Here is an 18,751-nt window from a genome sequence, read left to right as displayed (position 1 = left end):
GTGCCCAAATAATGCAGCACGGATTTAATGAGGACGGCAGGGAAATGCAGTGCCACAGCGCCCGAGAAAATTGGCATAAGATATTCTGAAAGGGACTGAACTGACCTCGACAGAAAATGATCAGCACTTCAAATTTTGTCAACACCACAGATGACGAGACGCACAGCAGCATGAATGGCACTGTTTGATAGCCCCAATTTTGAGGGCAGCCTACTGCTTGAATAATTGGAGTGATACATTATTTTGCTCCGTAGAATTATATCTCATTTATCTTGCAGAACAGCCATGAATCAGCAATTCACTTGGATCCATAGGCCTGTCATGCACAAACGGGACAGTCTTCCAGCAGTGTAACCTCCAATTGTCTCGTGGCTTCTCATGACCCCCAGCCCCATTCACCGCCTCACCAATACGTGTACTCTCGCTGTCTGTGCTGCACATGCTCAAGCTGCTCTCAGGTGAATTGCTGAGCAATCTGTCAGCATCACCCTCAGATGACACCTCAGCATCATCATTTGCTCCCGTACTGCTGCTTCTGGTTGATGAGACTTTCGCTGGGCCACGCTGCACACACAGTGCAGCTGTATGCTGAGGGCTAGGGGACAACAGCAGGAAGTCCCACATGTGTTCCTCATTCCCGGGTGAAGCAAATCCAATCTCATATGACAGGTCCCCTTTTCTGCCTTCTGTCTGTCCCATGGGAGGAGCCACACCTGCATGCAGCGGATAATCCCATAAGCTCGACTTGTAGGCATTTAGCTTGCCCCCCTTGATTTTGCAAACATATCCTCAAGTCTCTCTCATGCCACCCCTCCAAATTGCATCGGCCCTCAAGCACAGCATGCGACCAATGCAAAGTATATTCATCCTTTTCCAGTGGTGTGTTGAGGGCATTACCAGGGGTGCGAGGTTGCAAAGAGACTGAGAATGCACTGAGGCCGGGATGGGCTCCAATACCGCGGCCCACAGCCTTCACATAGGCCTCCTTCAGCGTCCACAATCTCACAAAGTGCTGCGCTCGCTCCTCGCCCTCTGCGCGCTCTGCAACATGGGGACACAGCTTTGATCGAGCCCAAGCGTTGCACTGCTTGCCTGCACGGATAGGGTGAGCCATAGTGCAGTAATGATTGGCTGTACTGGCAATCTCACAAAATTGCAGGTATTAAACTAACGAGGCAAAATACCTTCTAGGCTGGCCAGCTCTGCAGCGGAGAACCTTCGCCTGGCCAGGCGCAGTGGGTTCCCACGAGTATGCCGGTTTGACAGCTCCACATCTAGACCCACATGCTGTCCAGCTGTCACTGCGCAGCCTGGTCACATGCCAGCATGCAGTCATCAAAACACAGCTTGAAACTTTCTTACAGCAATTTACCTATAAGGGACCGACACATTGCAAGATTTACAACTTGGGCAGGTTGTCAGGCATGTTACATGGCATATTACAGGTTAGCATATTGGGCATATATTGAGTGGGTTTCTGGACAGGTTTGAAAGGACTGCGCACCAAGGAGCGAAGCAGTGTGGCTGAGGTTAAACTGCACTCCATGCAAATCTGCCTCTGCAGCGTCTGTGTCCCACGCAAGCCGTGGCTTCCCAGCATGGTTGCGTGAAAAGTTCAGCGACTGAGGTACCACATTGTTGCCACAGTACCTGCAGAGCACCGGTCACTATTTTTGCCTGCTCTTATTCTAGCCTGCAATCTTTGTGATATGGCAGCATTGGTAGTATAATAGTATATCTAAGCATGCTGGAAACTTCATGATGCGGAGGGATTATGCACTTCACGATTGGGCTGCAAGCCAAAGAGGGCACCTCGATAGTGTCGTGCGCACGAGCACTCTTGCCAGGAGCCTCTCCTTGCGGAGCTCTGGTGTGGCTGCTGCCATCATGTGACTGTGCTCCTCTGCTGTCAGCAACTGCTCATACTGCGCCAGCAGGCTGGCATCTTGCACCTGCAGAGTCATGCATGCCATCGCTGCTCTCATCATGTGAACACTTCACAAACACACCAAGGTAAGATACACCATGGAAAACTTAAAAAAAGAAGAGCATGTTGAAGTTACAACTGCAATTTTAAATGTCCCACAGGGGCATTGGAGGGTGTAGGACGCACATCATCTGGAAAGAGCCACCACACATGCACATGCCCAGGGCTGATGGAAAGTTTATTGAGAGATCTGCACTCCACGGACTGTCCTCTCCCTTTTGCGAAAGATAATAAGGTTTGGTCTGAACTGCAATTACTAGAGCTATTCTGCTGCTGCGCGCTCTGCGCACCGTCTCCTTCGCAGGAAGGACTGGTTGCTGAGCTGTAAGTTTCCGACGCAAGGTGTTTGGGGTCTCTAGAGTAGATCCCACCCCACCCAGGTAGTCTGCAGATGCCAACGTTTCTCTGCTGAAAGAGCCCTGTCGTGAACCTCTGCAAAGGTGATCCCTTCAAACAAATGCTGCGCTTTGGCTTTACGAGGCCAAAATGAATAATATTGTTGTTGCTATATGATACTGAAAGTAAAGCCATGCAGTCAAAGGCCCGATGGTGAGAATGCCAGCTTGCTTTGGAACATCTTAGAGAGGCCAATCCTAAAAGCATACGTGTACCACAAGAAATCATTTTCCAAGGATGTAATACGCCTCATAGTGGTGAGATTGAAACACAGGCTGCGCGAGAGATCATAAGGCATTCATTTTCTGCAGTGAGAAACAAAACGAGAATCGAGGTGAGATAACCTCAGCCAGTATTTCCAGGATGCATAATTAGAGTGCAATATTTAGAGTGCAAGTAATGTGATGCGCAGTTCAAGATCCTGAGCCTTGAGCCGTGTGGGTAGGTGACGTGTGCAGCTTCCTTCAGCGCGCAACTTACGAGAAGCGATCGCTTGATTTGCAAGATTCCAGAGAACACTAAATAATCCCAAAACAATGTACTATATCTCACCCGACAATTTTTCTGTTGAGACAGAACACTCTGGTGCTCGAAGTGCCTACATCGGAAGGCACGATCCGTTCTTGAAAGGCTCCAACTGAACTTTCGGAAATTGCAAGCTTGATCACATGTACATGACATCGAGGATCGGGTGGCAGGCTAGATCCTTCTTTGGGTCGAAGTTGCAGCATCATTACAACGGTAGACAAGAAACGCCTTCGCGAGCAAGTCCCATCGTCCAAGCCAGCGCAACGTTGCAAAAGAATCCCCTTCGTCAGCCTCGCCCTGAGAACGTGCAAGGGGAATTTTATGTCGACCACACTTGTATCGGTACGTATTTCGAAGTTGAGTTCCTGCAACTAAAAAGGTTGAGGTGCTAGAGGGTGACCATGAGAGGATGCAAGAACCTGACGATCTGCACGCTTGACAGATTGTGATACCTGCCGCTGGATCGCTCCTGACTTCTATGGCCGTGTGGGCAGCCAGTCAGCAATGACAGCACAGCCGCAGACAGACGAAGATCGCATCTTGTCATTCCAGGCTCTTCTGTCTTGCCCAACGTGCGCTTTGAGACATCTGCAAAATTTGCCAATTATGTCGACGGCATGCAGTGTTAGTGCAACACAGAATGCTGCTGTTTATATTCGAGTAGTACAGCCACCATTGAAGGCGATGTATGTCCCATGCATGCAGGTACTCGATCCATTCCACCGGGGATAAGTCTGAGTTGAAGACGGCCGTGGATCGGTATCCTGAGCCAGTCAAGGGAGCAGAAGGAGTGTATTACTGCGGGTACAACAGCGAGAAGTCCTATGGTGGCTCGGCGTGGCTGGTCGTGCGAGAGGGTGGCAATGTTATGATCGACAGCCCTCGCTTTGATCCCAAGCTGGTCAAGCGAGTAAAGGTGGGCAGCTCCTCTTTGCCTGGAAATTAGCACCCATTTATGATTAAAAATCAAATCTCCAGCATGGTCTGGATGTATGGAAATGACTGTACTCATTGTCCTGAAAGTCCACCTTTTATCCACGCTGATGTGAAACAAGTAGCTCATGTCTGGCTTGATTTCCCAGGCTCTTGGAGGCGTCAAGTACATTTTCCTCACACACAGAGATGATGTGGCGGACCACGATTCCTGGGCGGCTGAGTTTGGAGCTGAGCGCATTATCCATGCTTCCGAGTGCAACAGCCAGCAGGGAACCGAGTGCGTCTGCTCTCCCACCCACGAGCACTTGGTTGTACAACAGACAAAAGCTCAGTGATTGCGTCTTCAAACTGAGCAACTTTTAGCCTCTGAAGTAAGGCAGGAACATACACTAAGGGAGCGGCTCCTGGGCTGAAAGATGCTGAAGGGGGGTGAAGCTGCTGGAAGCCGTTTAGATGGAATCTTGCGTCATCTGAACACCTTCAGCTTATATTGGTGGTAAGTCAGCTCATGCATAAGAGCTGATAGCATGCTCTTGTCATCCTGCAGCAAGTGCGAGATAAAGCTGGAGGGAGAGGGCCCATGGGAATTTCCCGGGGGCGCAGAGGATTTGGAGATCATCCACACCCCGGGGCACACCTTTGGTCACTGCGTGCTGCTGCACAAGCCGAGCCAGGCTCTGTTCTCAGGCGACCACCTTGCCTTCAGCCGCGAGCCACCAGGACAGCTGAGGATTTTCAAGTATGTTCTCATACCTCTGCAACCCAGTACAGATTACCCGTGCATGGCTGTGCATTGTGAATTTTCCAGGTGTCCCTTTGCTCTGTGTACAGGATAGGAGCTCCCTGCCAGGGCTCTGATTGCTTACCAAAAATGAGAATGACCTGCACAAATGATCAGCCATCTTCTGGCTTGCGTTGCTCAGTAAACAGCGTGTGCACCGCAGAGACTACAACTGGTACAGCGTGCCAAAGCAGGTGGAGAGTGTGCGGAAGCTGCTGGACTATGACTTCCTCTACGTGCTCCCGGGTCACGGCCGCCCCCGGCGCATGAGGGACGCAGCGCACCGTCTGCAGCTGATCCACGACCTTCTCAAGCATGAGGGTGCCCTGTAGAGGACCTGACAACTTCAGTGGTCTCAAGCATGACCAGATAAAATACGGTGTCAGGTAAGAGGGTGGTGGAAAAGAATTTGCGAGGCTGTTGTGAGGGTTGGGAGAATGAGAAGGGAGGTTGTGAGCGCAGTTTTGTGTGATCGAGGGAACACCAGAGCTGCCTGGGTGAGAGTGACATGGAGTATCGTTTTATTTTTGCCACTGTTGCACATGCTGCTGAAAAGTGTGGGAACCTTCAGTGCAGTTTATGCTGTCAAAGAGAGTGTGCTTGAATTTGGACCTGTATCAATGGTGTACGACGCCCTGAATAACCCAAGACTGCGGCATTTGAGGTATCTTATTGTATTTTAGCACAAGCTGGACACTGATGTCCAGCAGGATTATGCTAGACTGGAGTTGCTGTGCACATATCGAATAACAAAGGCAAAACAAACGATTCTTGAAGTAGAGTAAGGCTGGAGTCGGTGGGAATGTCAGACCACTTGCGATTTCATATGGTTCTTTGGTTGTGAGTCTTCCTTGAAATATGTTTGACTTTGCTGTTGTCAACAGGCAATCATTTCTTTTTGACATGGCAACCAGCATGTGCAGTGCATTTTGCACTTTTGAGCCGTAAAGGTCAACATTCTGTGTCTTTTAATCTCACCAACAGTGGTGATAATGCAAACTTGCTGAAGAGTATCCATGTAATCGTTGCCATGAGCACTGACACGCAGGGACCAGATCTCCGCAGGTTGAAAGCTCTGCACAAGTGATTCAAGAAACAAACATTCTACAAAGTGCAGCTCCTTTCTCTCACTGCATCAAGCCTTTTGCAATTTTTACACCGCCCTGAAGTTTTGCAAGCTGTGCACCATCATTTTTAGCGGCACTTTGATGACACGCTGCTTAACGGCCCTCAGCACCTTCAAATCAGTCCGCCCGGTATACTCCTGCTTTTTTCGCCACCTGAGCGCAAGAGAGCAGCACATACGATATCATGCACTCTGTCATTCAGATCAAACAAGGTTCTCTTTGCCGCTTGATCATGCATCGCTTTCCCACTGTATGGCTTCCAACTGTAGGAGCACAGATCCAGACGCACCTGGGATATTGGTCTGGGGGGACAGCAAAGAACAGCTCAGCATCTGTTTTGGGGTCCTTCCTCAGCTGTTCAAGTGCATGGCTGAGCCCAGTTGCATTGATGCTGTGTTCATCAGCCAACGTCATCCGAAAGAGATACTGCGGCTGCTGGATGCTGTCGATGGCTGCCTGGTCTGACCTGGACGGGATGCAATATGTCCCCGCCTCCTGGTCCGCCACATCCTTCAGGTCGTGGAAAGTGTAAAAGCTGGTACAGGGAGGCAGTTTCAGGGTTGTTTGTGTCCCTACAAACGTAAGACAAGCAGCTCAGCAGAATCGTGCCAAAGCAAAATCTGATAGCATTACAACCAGGTATTAACGTGCAATGTGATATGGCTTGAGCAAGCAGAATAATAATATAGCAAAGCTTGGCAATAGTTTACTATGAGGTGATCATATCCAACAGTGGAGTGGCGCACGCACCCATTTCCAAGTCCCACACATCAAAGACGCCACCCCCCCTTAAAATGCGGTGAGCCAGCGGCTCAAACAACTTGGCACACACATCGTTGAACTCCTTCCAGCCTGCAGTGATTGCGATGAACCTCTGCATCGACGTAAGAGGAGATCAGAAAGCAGAGATTACAATAGATGCATGCGTGAGGACCATGCATGGAGCGTGGGAAAATAAGATCAGAGTAATCTAAGGCAGCACGCCCTTCGAGCAGGGGGAGATGTCGACCTGCAGCGGCAGGGTGGTGCCCTTGCAGAACTTCTCCCCAACCTTGCGCCCAATGAACTCAGACGCAAACATCATGTCCGTGTCCAGGTAATTGGGCGCTACATTGATGTGAAGGACGCGGTGTGACACCTGCAAAGTAGGCAGCATCCCTCTTCACAGCAGGAGCAGAAAGCATGACATGTGGCCAATCAGGCGACGGGTAAGGCTAAGGAAACGTCAGTCCAAGGAGGAGCAGATGAGGCAAGGCAGCCCCCACCGACCTCATCTGCAGAGTCAATTTCGCCCACCGCCTTGAAGATAACATCCAGGTCCGCCTTAGCAATGGCCGACGCCAGGTCCCTCTGTCGGGAGGGGTTCCTGGCCAGGTCCAGCACGTACCGCGCTGACCCGCCCCACTTCTCATACAGGGGCAAGATCTCGTCTTTCCTCAGCCCATGTAGGTGGCGACCCGCGTCTAGCTCCAACCAGCTCCAGACAGGCATGTAAAGGGTTGATGCTCCCGCCTTGGCAAAGTCCTACAACACAAAAAAGCAAGTATTTGCTTGATACAATTCCCATTCTGCACACATTTGGCCAGACACAAAGCACACGCAGCCAGACAACACATGAGAGATGGATGGGGTCATCATCACTTTATAGATCTCTCTCTTGGGGCTTGAGGTGAGGATTGTCTTCGCTGCAGCCTTCTCCGGTTCCCTGGTGTCCACCAGGTACCAGGTGTCTTCTTGCAACAGCTCCTTTTTAAACGCCGTCAAGGGCCCCTCACGCACAGAGTCCCTACGCAGCCGGATGAGCAGATGTTGGAATAAAGCCAGGAAAACAAAAAGCTGAATCCTCAACTTGACACCAGGACACTGCACCCAGCCAATGGTTCACATCAAGTATGCTCACACCTGCACATGCAAAGTAGTGCTGGACATGAACTCTAGTGCTGCACGTGCCCCAAATGAGCAGGTGTGTCACTTACTTGCTGAAGCATAGGCAGTCTGTCATCCCTTTGAAGTCCACTACGACAGTGGCGCCCAATTTGGCCAGTTTGTACATTGCGTAGTACTGCCAGATGGATTTTCCAACGCCAGGAGTGCCTGTGATGATATCTTTGCCTGAGCCTGCATGCAAATCCTTTACTGCTCAATGTCTCACATACATTGAATGGCCATTGCTGAAGACCAATAGGAAGCAAAACAGTGAGAGGGAAGATGCACGCACCCTTGCTCACCAAATTCCACAGGTCCTTGTAGCACGGCCGCAGCAGGATGCTACTTATCTTGTTTCCAGGGTCCAGGAAGCCACATTGCAGTCTCAAAACTTGAAATCCGCCAGGGTTGTCCTCGATCTTTGCATCGGCCAGGTTCCTCCAAAACAGTTTCCGTGGGTCATCTGCGCAGACGTGAATAGACCTCTGCCATGTACATCTTTAGCATGCAGGTATGACAATGCAAACCTACAGATTTTTCACAATTGCAGGGAAATGGGGAAGCCGTAAACAGTAAAGTTGTGAGAGCTTACCTGGAGGAAGCTCAACAGGCTCCCCCTGCAGCTTCTGGCGACCTGCAGAATATGAACTATCTCAGAAGGGATATTTGTTTAGCTGTTGCGGTGATTTGCCATGAATCACAGTGGATTCTGTCATTCCAACACTCCAAACATCATTGCCCTCCACAGCTGACAGTAAAACGGTGGTGCATTTACCACCATTCTGGCGGGAAATGGCAGGTAGCATGATTTTTTTGACATGCCACTGGTTCTGGCAGCAGCCCGACAAAGGCCAGCACACCCAAAAAGGTCTGCTGGGGCCAAGACAGGCGGTATGGCCAGGATTGGGTGGGCATAAGCACAGCTGTTCAGCGCTACAGCACTTTCCGCTGCAGAGGCAGCATCCACACAGCGCAAAAGCGGCACAGTGGCTGACTAGGGACAAGATCAGCAGTATCAACTGCACTTGTACTGACCAACAGGTGCTAGCCCCAAAAAATGCTCAGGGCTATCCACTAGCTGATCCCACACGTCTACGGAACAGAGTGGTGATGTGACGGTCAGCATGAGGCTGCCGGATCAACACGGGCGGCGCAGATGCCACAGGCTATGAGGGCAGTGCGGTCAAATGACTTGAGGTCCGCCATAAACAAATTTGGCTTCACACTGAAAGGCCCAAATAAGACCATGAGTTCCATAAGGTCATTGAACGACAAATTGGCTGCCTGTAGCTGCAGCTGAGGCCACAACATGCTAGTTACAACAAGCTATTAAAAACTAGTCAGGTCCTCACGGAACAGCTATAATACCACCAGGCACTAGGGCTGGAGTGCACCTACCTGGCTGCTCCTGCAGGTGCAGATGGTAGATGGCGCCAGGAGTCAAATTGCGCCGCCCTGCCAAGACAGTGCTGCCGTCGGGTTCTGTCAACATGCCCACCCAAGCTGCATTGATGTCACGGAGAGCGTCTTTTGCTTCAGCAGCAGTGATAGGGCTCGATATAGCCTTGCTGGCAACTTCAGCCTCGCCTTGGTACACTTCCACGACCACATCCTCCATGCCCCTGCAGTCGAGCCAATGCATGTGTGAAATTTCAATCATAACTACTTTTAATTTTACGCAACAAAATCTCAAAATATTCCACATCCTTGACAAAGCTGCTTGTAAATAGATGGTAAAAATGCATCCTATCACTGGGCCCTGCTCAGACAAGCCAAACAATCTAAAAACATGATTCGCGACGATCTGAAGAATTTGCCGAAGCGCAAATAAACTTCGCAACCTTCAATGTAAAAGGAGAGCAGATGGCTACAAATACTATCGGACACCTGTCGGACCTTCACGGACACTCAGTCTTGATTATGACGATACTAAAAGAGAACACGGAATCACCTGGAGTCTGGTAAAATGCCTACTGTTGTCTGTGCCTCAGCTGACTATTCACCAATGCAACAAGACTTGTGTGATCAGTCTTGACATCATTGACATTAACATCACAGTTGACATCATTGGCATTAAGTGCAATATGCTATCAAGCTTTTTTAATCCGAGAATTTTGACTGCCATTTACTGCACAGGAGTGACCTTGCCAAGGTCACCTTGGCTATCAATGGCCAAAGTGGCACAACCTGGCGCAATTGCTTTTAGCTGGCTAAAGATAGTTTTGGGATCATTTGGTATTGATCAGTTGGGTTTGGATTAATTCATTACAATTAAGGTTTGGCCTGCAATTTGCATGCAAGTGGCAGTCAGTGGTCGCGTAAGTGCGGAGATCCCGCCCTAGGCGTGCGCCAATGCAAGCAGGGCCAAGGCTGAGCACTGCAGGCTCAGGCTGCCAGCTCAGTGAGCAGGCTGAGACAATTGGCAAGAGGCCATGGACGCCGGCCTGCAGAGGTCCTTGAGTTGCAAAAGCTTGTTGCGCAGGTGGAAGAGGCATGCCAAGATGGCAAGGGAAAGTCGGCGGGAAAGCTTGCATGCAAGAATATGAGGTACATCTTGGCCATGCATGGATATGGATACTTGGGTTTGGCATGTAACAACCCACGATTCGCAAGTCAAAGTTACGATGGTCACATCATTGAGATGCAGTTTGTCACATGTACATTCAGTCACTACGCTCTCTCCCGTCTCCTATAAGGGTCGCACACGTCTCGAAGGCAAAGTACAGTCACCCAAAGTAGATGTTCAGGGTAAAGCGGGTGGGGTTGAAGCCCGAAAGGATTGTGAAGGGCACAATTAGGATAATGGCGGCCACTGGCCAGAGGAACACTTCAGTGTGCTCCAAGAAGGGCAGCGCTGAATAGCCCAGGAAGGACAGGTAGTGATAGTATGACAGGGCCGCCATGTAGAGCAGGTTGGAGAGCACAGCACTGAAGAAGCTGTGCCAGAGTAGCAGCGGACACAAGAGGTATTGCAACACTGCAGCACAGAACCCCATCATCCTTCAGTGATAGCCCTCTCTGCTATATCACACATGCAGGGATGATCTATTTAGGCAAACCATGCAGTGAAAAGGGTCTTGAGAGATGATCTGCATGGAAGAACATACCGTACAGCAGAAGAAAGAGAGGAAAATACGAGTTGCAGTGCACATCGAATGCATACATCCTGTGATGGCACAGTGAACATGAGCATTCTGTCATGGCATTAGACATGTGGAAAGGCAAATCACAGGATTTGCAACCATAAAGCAGTATTCGGCTCGTCGCACCATTCCACGTGCTGCTCTATTGCATGGCTGTGCAGTGTCTTCTTCCTCAGGCACTTGTTTGCCAAGAACCTGCGCCACGGATCAAGTATTGTCATGTGAACTGCACAGCAGTGCTGCGTGAATGTCCCATAAAGGAGTAGATCACCATGGTCCTCACCAGCCAACAGTGGCAATGGCCACACCAATTGCCAGAAAGTCCACAAACACAGCAGACATGACCGTGAACAGCGAGTGCCACACACTGCTGCTGAACCTGCACAGCATCCACATCGGGCTCAAATCCCCCTATATTAATCATCATCACCAAATTTAATGCGCGCAACAGCGAAATTCACAATACATGCAGCACAAGTGGCAGGACACTTACGCGACGCAGTATGCACAGGCCGCTGCACCGACGAGCAGGCAGCAGATGACAACATACGCTGGATCATCCCTTGCCCAATGGTTCTTGGTCTGTTTGTGGTATGATGTGTGTCGATATCTGGGAGTAGACAAAACGAATGTACTCAACAGCAGAGCCTTGGCCTCATCAGGACACTTGATCAAATTACTTGCACTGTATGGAAGGTTAAGCACAGCAATGGAAGGCACGGAAGCTCACGCTGTTTTTGGTGAGATGCACAGTTGAAGCATCAGCCAAAAGGTATACCTGAGGGCACAGTTTCTCACTTTATCGGGTGCTTTTCGGTCATCACATGAGCATGTACAATAGAAATGCAGAGGCACCCACTCGAAATCCATCTGTTTTGGCTTGATAATCCTCCGCAGATATGTTGACAGAACAGACAATCTGCGTTGAGGATTGCTGCTTCTGCTTCCATGGTTTGTCGTTGGAAGCATTGCATCTGCAAGTGCAAAGGCACTTCCGGCGTGTGTGCTACAGATCTACCAGCCACTGAAATTTATTACAAGAACTGTTTCACTGCATCTGATTGGTAAAAGGCAAAAAGTCGCTCTTTTCGACTTTCTGTTATTGGCAGAGTAACATCAAAGCTTGTGTTCAAAACCAATTCCACTCAATTCAAGAAACAATTTTAGATCTCGGAAGATGCCCAGCACGCAAAATTGGTGAAAGAAATGATGAGAAATGCAAAGGAGAGGAAAAATTGGGAGGGAACGCCACGTGTGCCATGGAGGGTGACCCTCCCCAGGCGGCGTTCCTTACGCGATTGCGGCCCAGAGAAAGCTCTCTGTCCTATTCGATCAAATCATCAGCAATTTGCCCTCGAACGCTGAGTGGACGTGCTCGTACTGTGTTCCACGGATCATCGCCCACTTGCTGGCTGAAAATATTGCAGTCACCCTGCGTTTAAGCCTTGGGGACAGCGCACTGAAAGGCTGTTCTGTGTTATGCATTTCTCTCCCACAGAGCCAAGCGAGCTGTGTTGCAGTACGTCATTTGACGCATCACCGTGCTATCCTCAGGGACGCGCATGTTTGTTACAGCCACCGCTTTCTTATCCTGAACCTCAGCCTTTTGAGAACCAGCAGAAGCTACTTCAAAGATGGCGAGCGTTATCAACATTGGAGCTGACAATGCCAGCGATCAGTTCTACCGCTACAAAATGCCGAAGCTCCAGGCTCGGGTGCGGCTCTGGTGCCTCGTGGCCTGTTATCAGGACACAATAATTGTCTCTACCTCAGTATCATTGTGTTTGCCATTCATGGATGCACCAGATGCGATCTTCACACCCTTCTTATAAATATAAATAGCTAGTCTGGTGTAGAAGTGTGCAAGGAGAACCTTTCCCTTACGTATGCCTTCTCAAGGTTGACTTGCCTGGCTGCAGATTGAGGGACGCGGAAACGGCATTAAGACCAATGTTGTGAACAACGTGGAGGTTGCCAAGGCCTTAGAGCGACCTCCTGACTGTGAGTGTCTGAGCTTTCATTGTTTCTCTGGTTGTTCAACTCCAGATAGTGCTCAAGCAGTGGTTTTGTACTGCCAACCTTACCTGATGAATTTGTTTTTGGGGTGCAGATCTGGTCAAGTTCTATGGATGCGAGCTTGGCGCGCAGACCAAGTATGACAAGAAGTCAGGCACCTCCATTGTCAATGGAGCCCATGACACCTCCAAGCTGTGTGAGCTGCTGGAGGTATGCACATCTCCCAGCTGTTCTGCTGCAATGGCTTGCTTTTTCTGCCGCAAACTGGAAACCTGCAGAGCCTGGCCCTGAAAATATTGACCTGTAGAAATTGTTCTGGCTACTGGTTGGAAATAAATTGATGCTGACTTGGAGTTCTTGGTGTGCAGACTTTCATCAAGAAGTATGTTCAGTGCTACTCCTGCGGCAACCCAGAGACAGTGGTGAAGATCCGGAAGGACAACATTTTCCTCAAGTGCAAGGCCTGCGGCGCCGTGTCCGATGTCGACATGCGTCACCGTCTGAACACTTACATCCTCAAGAACCCTCCCGAGGACAAGATCAGCAAGGCAGAGAAGAAGTGAGCTGCTTTTCCTACACCTAATTGCTCTATACTCATTCACGCACCCTTGGATGCCTTGCTAAAACAATTTTTATCTTAGCAGTCTGCTAAGAACTCTCTTCTCTCATGCTCCCAGGGTGAAGAAGCAGGAGAAAGAAAAGGGCATTTCTGCTGCCATCGAGAGCAACGACAAGGATGACAAGAAGAAAAAGAAAAAGTGAGTGGCGTTATCATCCCTTCTGCACTCGGTGCCCTGTCTTTTGTTGGCCCACTGTTGCTGTTGCACTGAGCTGCTTTCTCGGGTAGACCAGGGTAAGTGCTCAGATCAGTCATTTTGTAGATGTTGTCCTGGCCCATGGGTCCTGTCTTGTAGGCAGGCATCTTATTTGTGCTGTACTGGCGTATGCTTGTCAGCCCACTCCCGGGCAGGATTGTTGTGACACGCCTCAACCTGACAGACCTCACTTGCACGCAACAGGGACAAGGACGGCAAGAAGAAGAAGAAGGACGGCGACGAGGAGGGCTCCAATGAGGGCTCTGCTGATGCCGATGACGAGGACGGCGATGGCGAGGATGAGGTTGTGTGGATGACTGACACGAGCGAGGAGGCGGCCAAGGCGCGCGCACAGGAGCAGCTGACGGCCGCCATGGCCAGCATTGTCACGCAGGGCAACATCGAGGCCGAGGCTGCCGAGCGCCGCAAGCGCGAGGAGAAGCGCGCCGCTGAAGAGGCTGCTGCCCGCCAGGTGGGAAATTTACCCATTGCCCCCTCATTTTTTCTGTGCGTCAATTTGTAATGGCTCTCTTCCTTACAGCTACTCACTCAATGGATGATAGTCGGGTCTTGAGTGATTGTCATGGATAATAAGCATGCGTGCACTGCCTGCATGGAGATGACCCTCTTTCAGGGCATTCCGCTAAAACTGCAGTCCCAGCAGGCACTCTGGTGAGGTCAGGCGCAACCTTCCACAGGCCCCAGCCCTCGTGTGTCACGCACAGCAACACCAAGGTTGCACCTTGTCGATGGTTTGCGCCTGGTCTCAGTGACTGGACTGACCATGCTGATAGAGGATGGTAATTCAGAACGGAATGCAATGTGACAATTTCTGTCCATCCCTGCAACTCATATGCATTTTGACCCTCATGAAAGTTCGTTTGAATACTCCTCATCTATTTGGTATGTCCCGACATGTGTGCAGGCAGAGGAGGAGCGCAAGTATGCTGAGGAGGAGGCCGCAGCAAAGGAGGCTGCCGAGCTGGCGGCCAACCCTGTGCTGCGCATGCGCAAGTTCATTGCCGGTGCCGCCAGCCCCGCCGACGTCGCCGCCGAGCTCAAGACTGTCGATGTGCAGGGCGGCCACATCGGCCGCATGCGCGTCCTCTACGAGGTGTGCAGCCACTCTTTGCTAGCGCAACCCCTCGCTATACTTATGCCTTGCGTGTTATGCGCTGCGGGTGAAGGATTGACACCTTGATCTCAGGCTGTATCGCTGACCAGTCATAAGAAGCGAGCACACATGAGAAAGTTGGGGTCCGTGGGGACTTGGAAGGTGCTGGGGGAGGATGTTCCGATGCTTCAGCAAGCCCTCAAAGTAGGGGGGGGAGACGAGGACGAATTTGGCACCACCTGACAGCAACGATCTGGAGCAATGATCTGACTGTGGTCATGTCTGCATGCAGGCTCTCTTCGGTGACCTGGAGGAGGGAGTGAAGGTGGCTGGACAGGTGAAGGCGCGCAAGGACACCCTTGTTGCCGCCGGCAGCGAGACCGCCATGCAGCTGGCCCAGCTGGTCGCCCTGGAGTATCTGCTGGGCACCGCCATCCCCGCCCGCATCAAGGAAGTGCGCACGATCACCTCACATGCAACGCTGGCATGCCTTGACGTCTTCCTGGAAGTCCCTGTCCCTGAAAACCTGCATCCAACAGCATGGGCTGCACCTTGTGCCAGTGGTATATGCCGCCATTGGCTGTGAGGAGTTGATAGATCATGGCATTTTTGCTGGCATGATGCGAATATGTGTACGCAGCAGCTGAGAAGGTCGCAATCTGTGCCCAGGTGGCCATGGTGCTCAAGGTGCTATACGACGAGGACATTGTCGAGGAGGCCCTCATTGTGGGCTGGTACCAGAAGACCGATGCTGCCAAGGTGCTGGGTGTGGAGCCTGAGGCTGCCGCTGCAGTGCGCTCTGTGGCCAAGCCCCTCGTGGAGTGGCTGCAGGAGGCTGAGTCTGAGGATGAGTCCGATGACGATGATGACGAGGAGTGATGTCACTGCTTCAAGCCGATGCCTGCTAGCATGCTTTCTCACATGCCCCTTGTGTCTCTCATCCAATGATGTCGCCAGTTTCCGCCTCCTCAATAGGAGTTATGTGCCACCCTGGTCATGTGGCCGTGTGCTGCCTTCTGTTGTGATCGCCAGTGCCAATCTGTGACCCTGCCATTTTCAATCATTCACGTCACAATGCGCAGTCCTGTAATAACCGTTGCCAAGAGAAATTCCGAGTTGATTTGCGTACCTTGCATGCTATGGGTCTACCTTGCTTTCATGGTCATTTTGAGGACCGCAAAATTGCTGGCAATACATCATCATCATCATTTACATCATCGTGTCCTTCCCGCTTGAAGCGCCGCCCATTGAAGCAATCGTAATTTAGAAACTTGAAGCAGCAACGTGAGTTGGTCTCTTCCTTGACAAGAAGGTTTCAGGTTTCACAAAGGAAAAGGGCCGTTGAGTTGAAGCATGCCATTGCACTACCTGCTCAGCAGCAATTTCCAATTGCTGCTGAGCTCCAGGACCAGGTCTGGGACTTTGTTCAGGAGGGCTCAACATGTTGCCTATATTGACCTTTGCCGCAGAATAATCTTGGACTAAGATTGCTCACATAGCTCGCAACGCAACACATCTTATTGTGTGGAATGCGTTGAGGATGATCTGAGGATATGTGCAAGGCCACGGTAAGAGCCAGCTATTCAACTCCTCAAAGATATTGCTCATTCTGAAACAGATCGCAAGGTGACAGCCTCAATCTTGGTATTCCAGCACGTTCGATAAGCAGTAACGTTCTGATCAATAAAATCACCCATATCGTTTGTTGCTTGCACCTGAACTCTTGCACTCCTAAAGCTGTGCTTAGTGTCCTCTGATGATGCAAGAACGAAGTTGCTAAATTTAAAGGATTCTGAGCGAAGCAATTGGTAATGGCGCAGAAAAAATAGCACCATAAAAATGGTGTCCGTTCTGGCTTTGTTACCGGCTGTGATTGCCCTTCTGGGGGCAGCAATCGTGGTTCCATGGGACAAGACCATCAGTACAGAACCCCTTCTGCGAAACACCACTGCGACTGAAAATTGTGGACCAATCGATGACTCACAGTACAGCAGACGCACAGTTTATTTTCCATCGAATGACCTGCAGCTGGAGGGCTGGCTTTACCTTCCCAAGGTACTGATAGATCCGTTTGTGTGAACAAGGAGATACTGTCCATCATCTCTGCAACCTGGCTTTGGCATGTTGAATGATAAGCTGGGAATTTATCGCAAAAGTTGGGATCTTATTGTCAATCTCGTCACTCAATTTTGCAATAAAGAGACTTGTGCTGCAGGGTGTTGAGGAGCGGCCACCCATTGTGGTGCTGGCCCACGGAATCGCTGGGCAGAAAGACATGGGCTTGCACCCCTTTGCAGAGGTCTTTGCTCAGCGAGGCTTGGCTGTTTTGGTCTTTGACTACCGCAATTTTGGTGGCTCTGAGGGAGAGCCTCGCAACTGGGTGTCCCCCAAGCGCCACCTTGAGGACTGGGATGCAGCCCTGGACTATGTCAGGGTGCGACCTAAGCTCACTTTGCCTCAGATATACATTTCTTACTCATGCTCGTCCTTTGACATGATAGAGATCTTCTGGCATGTCATCCAGTGCATCCTGAGAGCAGTACATACATCTGCTGGGCACACTGCAAGATCCGAGACTGATCACATCGGTTATAAATGGTTTCAAGAAAATTCCACATGCATTAGCTGATGGTCTGCAGAGGTTGCAAGAGAATCTGTTGGTGCATGCAGAGCACGCTGGGTGCAGAGGTGGACGTGCGGCGCATTGGCCTGTGGGGCACCTCATTTGCTGGGGGCCATGTGCTGGTCACAGCAGCAAAGGAGGGCATCAACATTTCAGCTGTGGTATCCCAGGTCCGCCCTGCCTCAGCAGAACTCTTGCATGCAGTCCTGCTGTCGCGCCAAGCAGATGCAGTTGTATCAGGCACACTCATGGAACAAAGCAAGTGTTTTGTACATTGTCTGCAGGTGCCGCATCTGAGCGGCTTCGAGGCTTCCAAGCGGAGTCTCAAGAACAGGGGCATCCCACAGAGCGTGCGCCTGTTTCTGGCGGGCTTGCACGATCGTGCGCGCGTATTGGTGGGGCAGTCACCGGCATACCTGAAGGTGGCTGGGCCCCCTGGATCCAACTCCTTCATGGAGCTACCTGAAGAGGAGATGCAATTGTACCTGGCCAAGCACCCAGAAAACTACATGGTACGCTGTGCTGCTGTTCTGAGGGACTGCCAAGAGCAGTCCGTTATTTCCTCCAAGGCACCTGAACTTGTGCGAGTTGAGCTGTCCTACTAGCTCATGGCATGCAAAAGCTCGTCAATTGCCTTCAAGCACCTGATGGCCATGCATGGCGAGCACTGCCGCTGTTGTGCACTTCTGAGCTTTTAGAATGATGCGGGTGGCATTGCCATAATTAGAAGGTCAGCAAGCTTGAGGCCGGCTGTGTTGCAACGCAGGGCGGGTGGCAAAATCGCATCTTGGCAAGGCTTGCCAATGAGCTGTCGCGGTACAATCCCATACACTATGTACCTGAGGTGAAGGCGCCCGTCTTGCTGGTTGCCACGACGCGGGACGCACTCTGCCCCATCTCTGTCGCGCAAAGAGCAGCAGAGCTCAACAGCAATGTCCAGCTGTTTGAGAGAGACGTTGGTAAGTGCCTCAAGCCATTGCATGCCCAACTTTCTGCTGCTAATTTGAAAGACATGCCCTCTCATTGTCGCTACCATTTTCCCAGTGGGATTTGCCAGGGGCCGGCATGCTAAAAGTGGACTCATGGGATATTCTGACTGTTGCGCAGGACATTTTGACGTGTACCTGGGTGACTTGTTTGAGGAGGTGTCCACTGCCCAAGCACGATTCCTGGTGGAGAATCTGGGCGCAGTTGTGCCTGTGCATGAGCCTGCAGAGGCTCTTCCTATCCTCTGAGATCACCAATGTCCTGTTACATGCTTATTCATCTGCCGCGCATCAATGTTTTGCAGACCAACCAAGAAAAGGAGCAGGACAGTTAAAAGCACTCTTTCAGATCCAGCGTTTAATGGGTTCATCG

At 50.8% G+C, this 18,751-nt stretch overlaps 6 protein-coding genes across 6 annotated transcripts; 3 read left to right on the top strand and 3 right to left on the bottom strand.

Annotated features, from left to right (window-relative positions):
* Positions 1-511: 511 nt before the first annotated feature.
* COCSUDRAFT_55677 (hypothetical protein) lies at positions 512-1,973 on the bottom strand (the record flags this gene model as incomplete). The annotated part of the gene is made up of 5 exons (XM_005652177.1): positions 512-564; positions 958-1,041; positions 1,185-1,310; positions 1,505-1,650; positions 1,813-1,973. The coding sequence occupies 5 exons, from the start codon at positions 1,971-1,973 to the stop codon at positions 512-514; spliced, it is 570 nt and encodes a 189-aa protein (XP_005652234.1).
* A 560-nt stretch (positions 1,974-2,533) lies between these two features.
* On the top strand, positions 2,534-4,960 carry COCSUDRAFT_34937 (Metallo-hydrolase/oxidoreductase; the record flags this gene model as incomplete). The annotated part of the gene is made up of 7 exons (XM_005652176.1): positions 2,534-2,536; positions 3,202-3,253; positions 3,354-3,483; positions 3,617-3,827; positions 3,994-4,128; positions 4,453-4,586; positions 4,792-4,960. The coding sequence occupies 7 exons, from the start codon at positions 2,534-2,536 to the stop codon at positions 4,958-4,960; spliced, it is 834 nt and encodes a 277-aa protein (XP_005652233.1).
* Positions 4,939-9,797, bottom strand: COCSUDRAFT_64335 (hypothetical protein). The gene is made up of 11 exons (XM_005652175.1): positions 9,633-9,797; positions 9,080-9,303; positions 8,274-8,315; positions 7,974-8,144; positions 7,732-7,873; positions 7,397-7,541; positions 7,025-7,279; positions 6,765-6,893; positions 6,506-6,629; positions 6,045-6,327; positions 4,939-5,908 (listed from the first exon to the last, which is right to left on the bottom strand). Exons 2-11 carry the CDS (start codon positions 9,297-9,299, stop codon positions 5,782-5,784), a joined length of 1,638 nt encoding a protein of 545 aa, XP_005652232.1. The 5' UTR covers positions 9,300-9,303; positions 9,633-9,797; the 3' UTR covers positions 4,939-5,781.
* Positions 9,798-10,261: 464 nt separating this feature from the next.
* Positions 10,262-11,993, bottom strand: COCSUDRAFT_52241 (UNC-50). Its single transcript, XM_005652174.1, has 7 exons — positions 11,684-11,993; positions 11,555-11,602; positions 11,318-11,434; positions 11,108-11,203; positions 10,951-11,019; positions 10,789-10,847; positions 10,262-10,658 (listed from the first exon to the last, which is right to left on the bottom strand). The coding sequence occupies exons 1-7, from the start codon at positions 11,791-11,793 to the stop codon at positions 10,408-10,410; spliced, it is 750 nt and encodes a 249-aa protein (XP_005652231.1). The 5' UTR covers positions 11,794-11,993; the 3' UTR covers positions 10,262-10,407.
* A 187-nt stretch (positions 11,994-12,180) lies between these two features.
* COCSUDRAFT_64334 (hypothetical protein) lies at positions 12,181-15,875 on the top strand. The gene is made up of 9 exons (XM_005652173.1): positions 12,181-12,539; positions 12,744-12,825; positions 12,935-13,050; positions 13,209-13,399; positions 13,518-13,598; positions 13,860-14,127; positions 14,581-14,769; positions 15,062-15,223; positions 15,439-15,875. The coding sequence occupies exons 1-9, from the start codon at positions 12,459-12,461 to the stop codon at positions 15,646-15,648; spliced, it is 1,380 nt and encodes a 459-aa protein (XP_005652230.1). The 5' UTR covers positions 12,181-12,458; the 3' UTR covers positions 15,649-15,875.
* A 733-nt stretch (positions 15,876-16,608) lies between these two features.
* On the top strand, positions 16,609-18,464 carry COCSUDRAFT_11571 (alpha/beta-hydrolase; the record flags this gene model as incomplete). The annotated part of the gene is made up of 5 exons (XM_005652172.1): positions 16,609-16,842; positions 16,985-17,203; positions 17,440-17,562; positions 17,677-17,873; positions 18,128-18,464. 5 exons carry the CDS (start codon positions 16,609-16,611, stop codon positions 18,462-18,464), a joined length of 1,110 nt encoding a protein of 369 aa, XP_005652229.1.
* Between the last annotated feature and the right edge of the window lie 287 nt (positions 18,465-18,751).

The sequence above is a fragment of the Coccomyxa subellipsoidea genome, assembly GCF_000258705.1.
Source record: "Coccomyxa subellipsoidea C-169, whole genome shotgun sequence".
Lineage (NCBI taxonomy): Eukaryota > Viridiplantae > Chlorophyta > Trebouxiophyceae > Coccomyxaceae > Coccomyxa > Coccomyxa subellipsoidea.
The sequence above is the reverse complement of the archived record's forward strand: the minus strand, read 5'-3'. Positions and strand labels throughout refer to the sequence as shown.

Excerpts from the sequence above, each read along its gene's own strand:
- COCSUDRAFT_64335 (XM_005652175.1), bottom strand. The coding sequence starts at position 9,299 with ATGGAGGATGTGGTCGTGGAAGTGTACCAAGGCGAGGCTGAAGTTGCC. Across the intron at positions 7,542-7,731 it reads GACTGCCTATGCTTCAGCAA|GGACTCTGTGCGTGAGGGGC; the intron begins GTAAGTGACACA and ends CCGGCTGCGTAG. Across the intron at positions 6,328-6,505 it reads TGTGTGGGACTTGGAAATGG|GGACACAAACAACCCTGAAA; the intron begins GTGCGTGCGCCA and ends TTACGTTTGTAG.
- COCSUDRAFT_64334 (XM_005652173.1), top strand. The coding sequence starts at position 12,459 with ATGGCGAGCGTTATCAACATTGGAGCTGACAATGCCAGCGATCAGTTC. Across the intron at positions 13,599-13,859 it reads GACAAGAAGAAAAAGAAAAA|GGACAAGGACGGCAAGAAGA; the intron begins GTGAGTGGCGTT and ends TGCACGCAACAG. Across the intron at positions 14,770-15,061 it reads GCATGCGCGTCCTCTACGAG|GCTCTCTTCGGTGACCTGGA; the intron begins GTGTGCAGCCAC and ends GTCTGCATGCAG.
- COCSUDRAFT_52241 (XM_005652174.1), bottom strand. The coding sequence starts at position 11,793 with ATGCTTCCAACGACAAACCATGGAAGCAGAAGCAGCAATCCTCAACGC. Across the intron at positions 11,603-11,683 it reads CCAAAACAGATGGATTTCGA|GTATACCTTTTGGCTGATGC; the intron begins GTGGGTGCCTCT and ends CTGTGCCCTCAG. Across the intron at positions 10,659-10,788 it reads TCTCTTTCTTCTGCTGTACG|TGTTGCAATACCTCTTGTGT; the intron begins GTATGTTCTTCC and ends TCTGTGCTGCAG.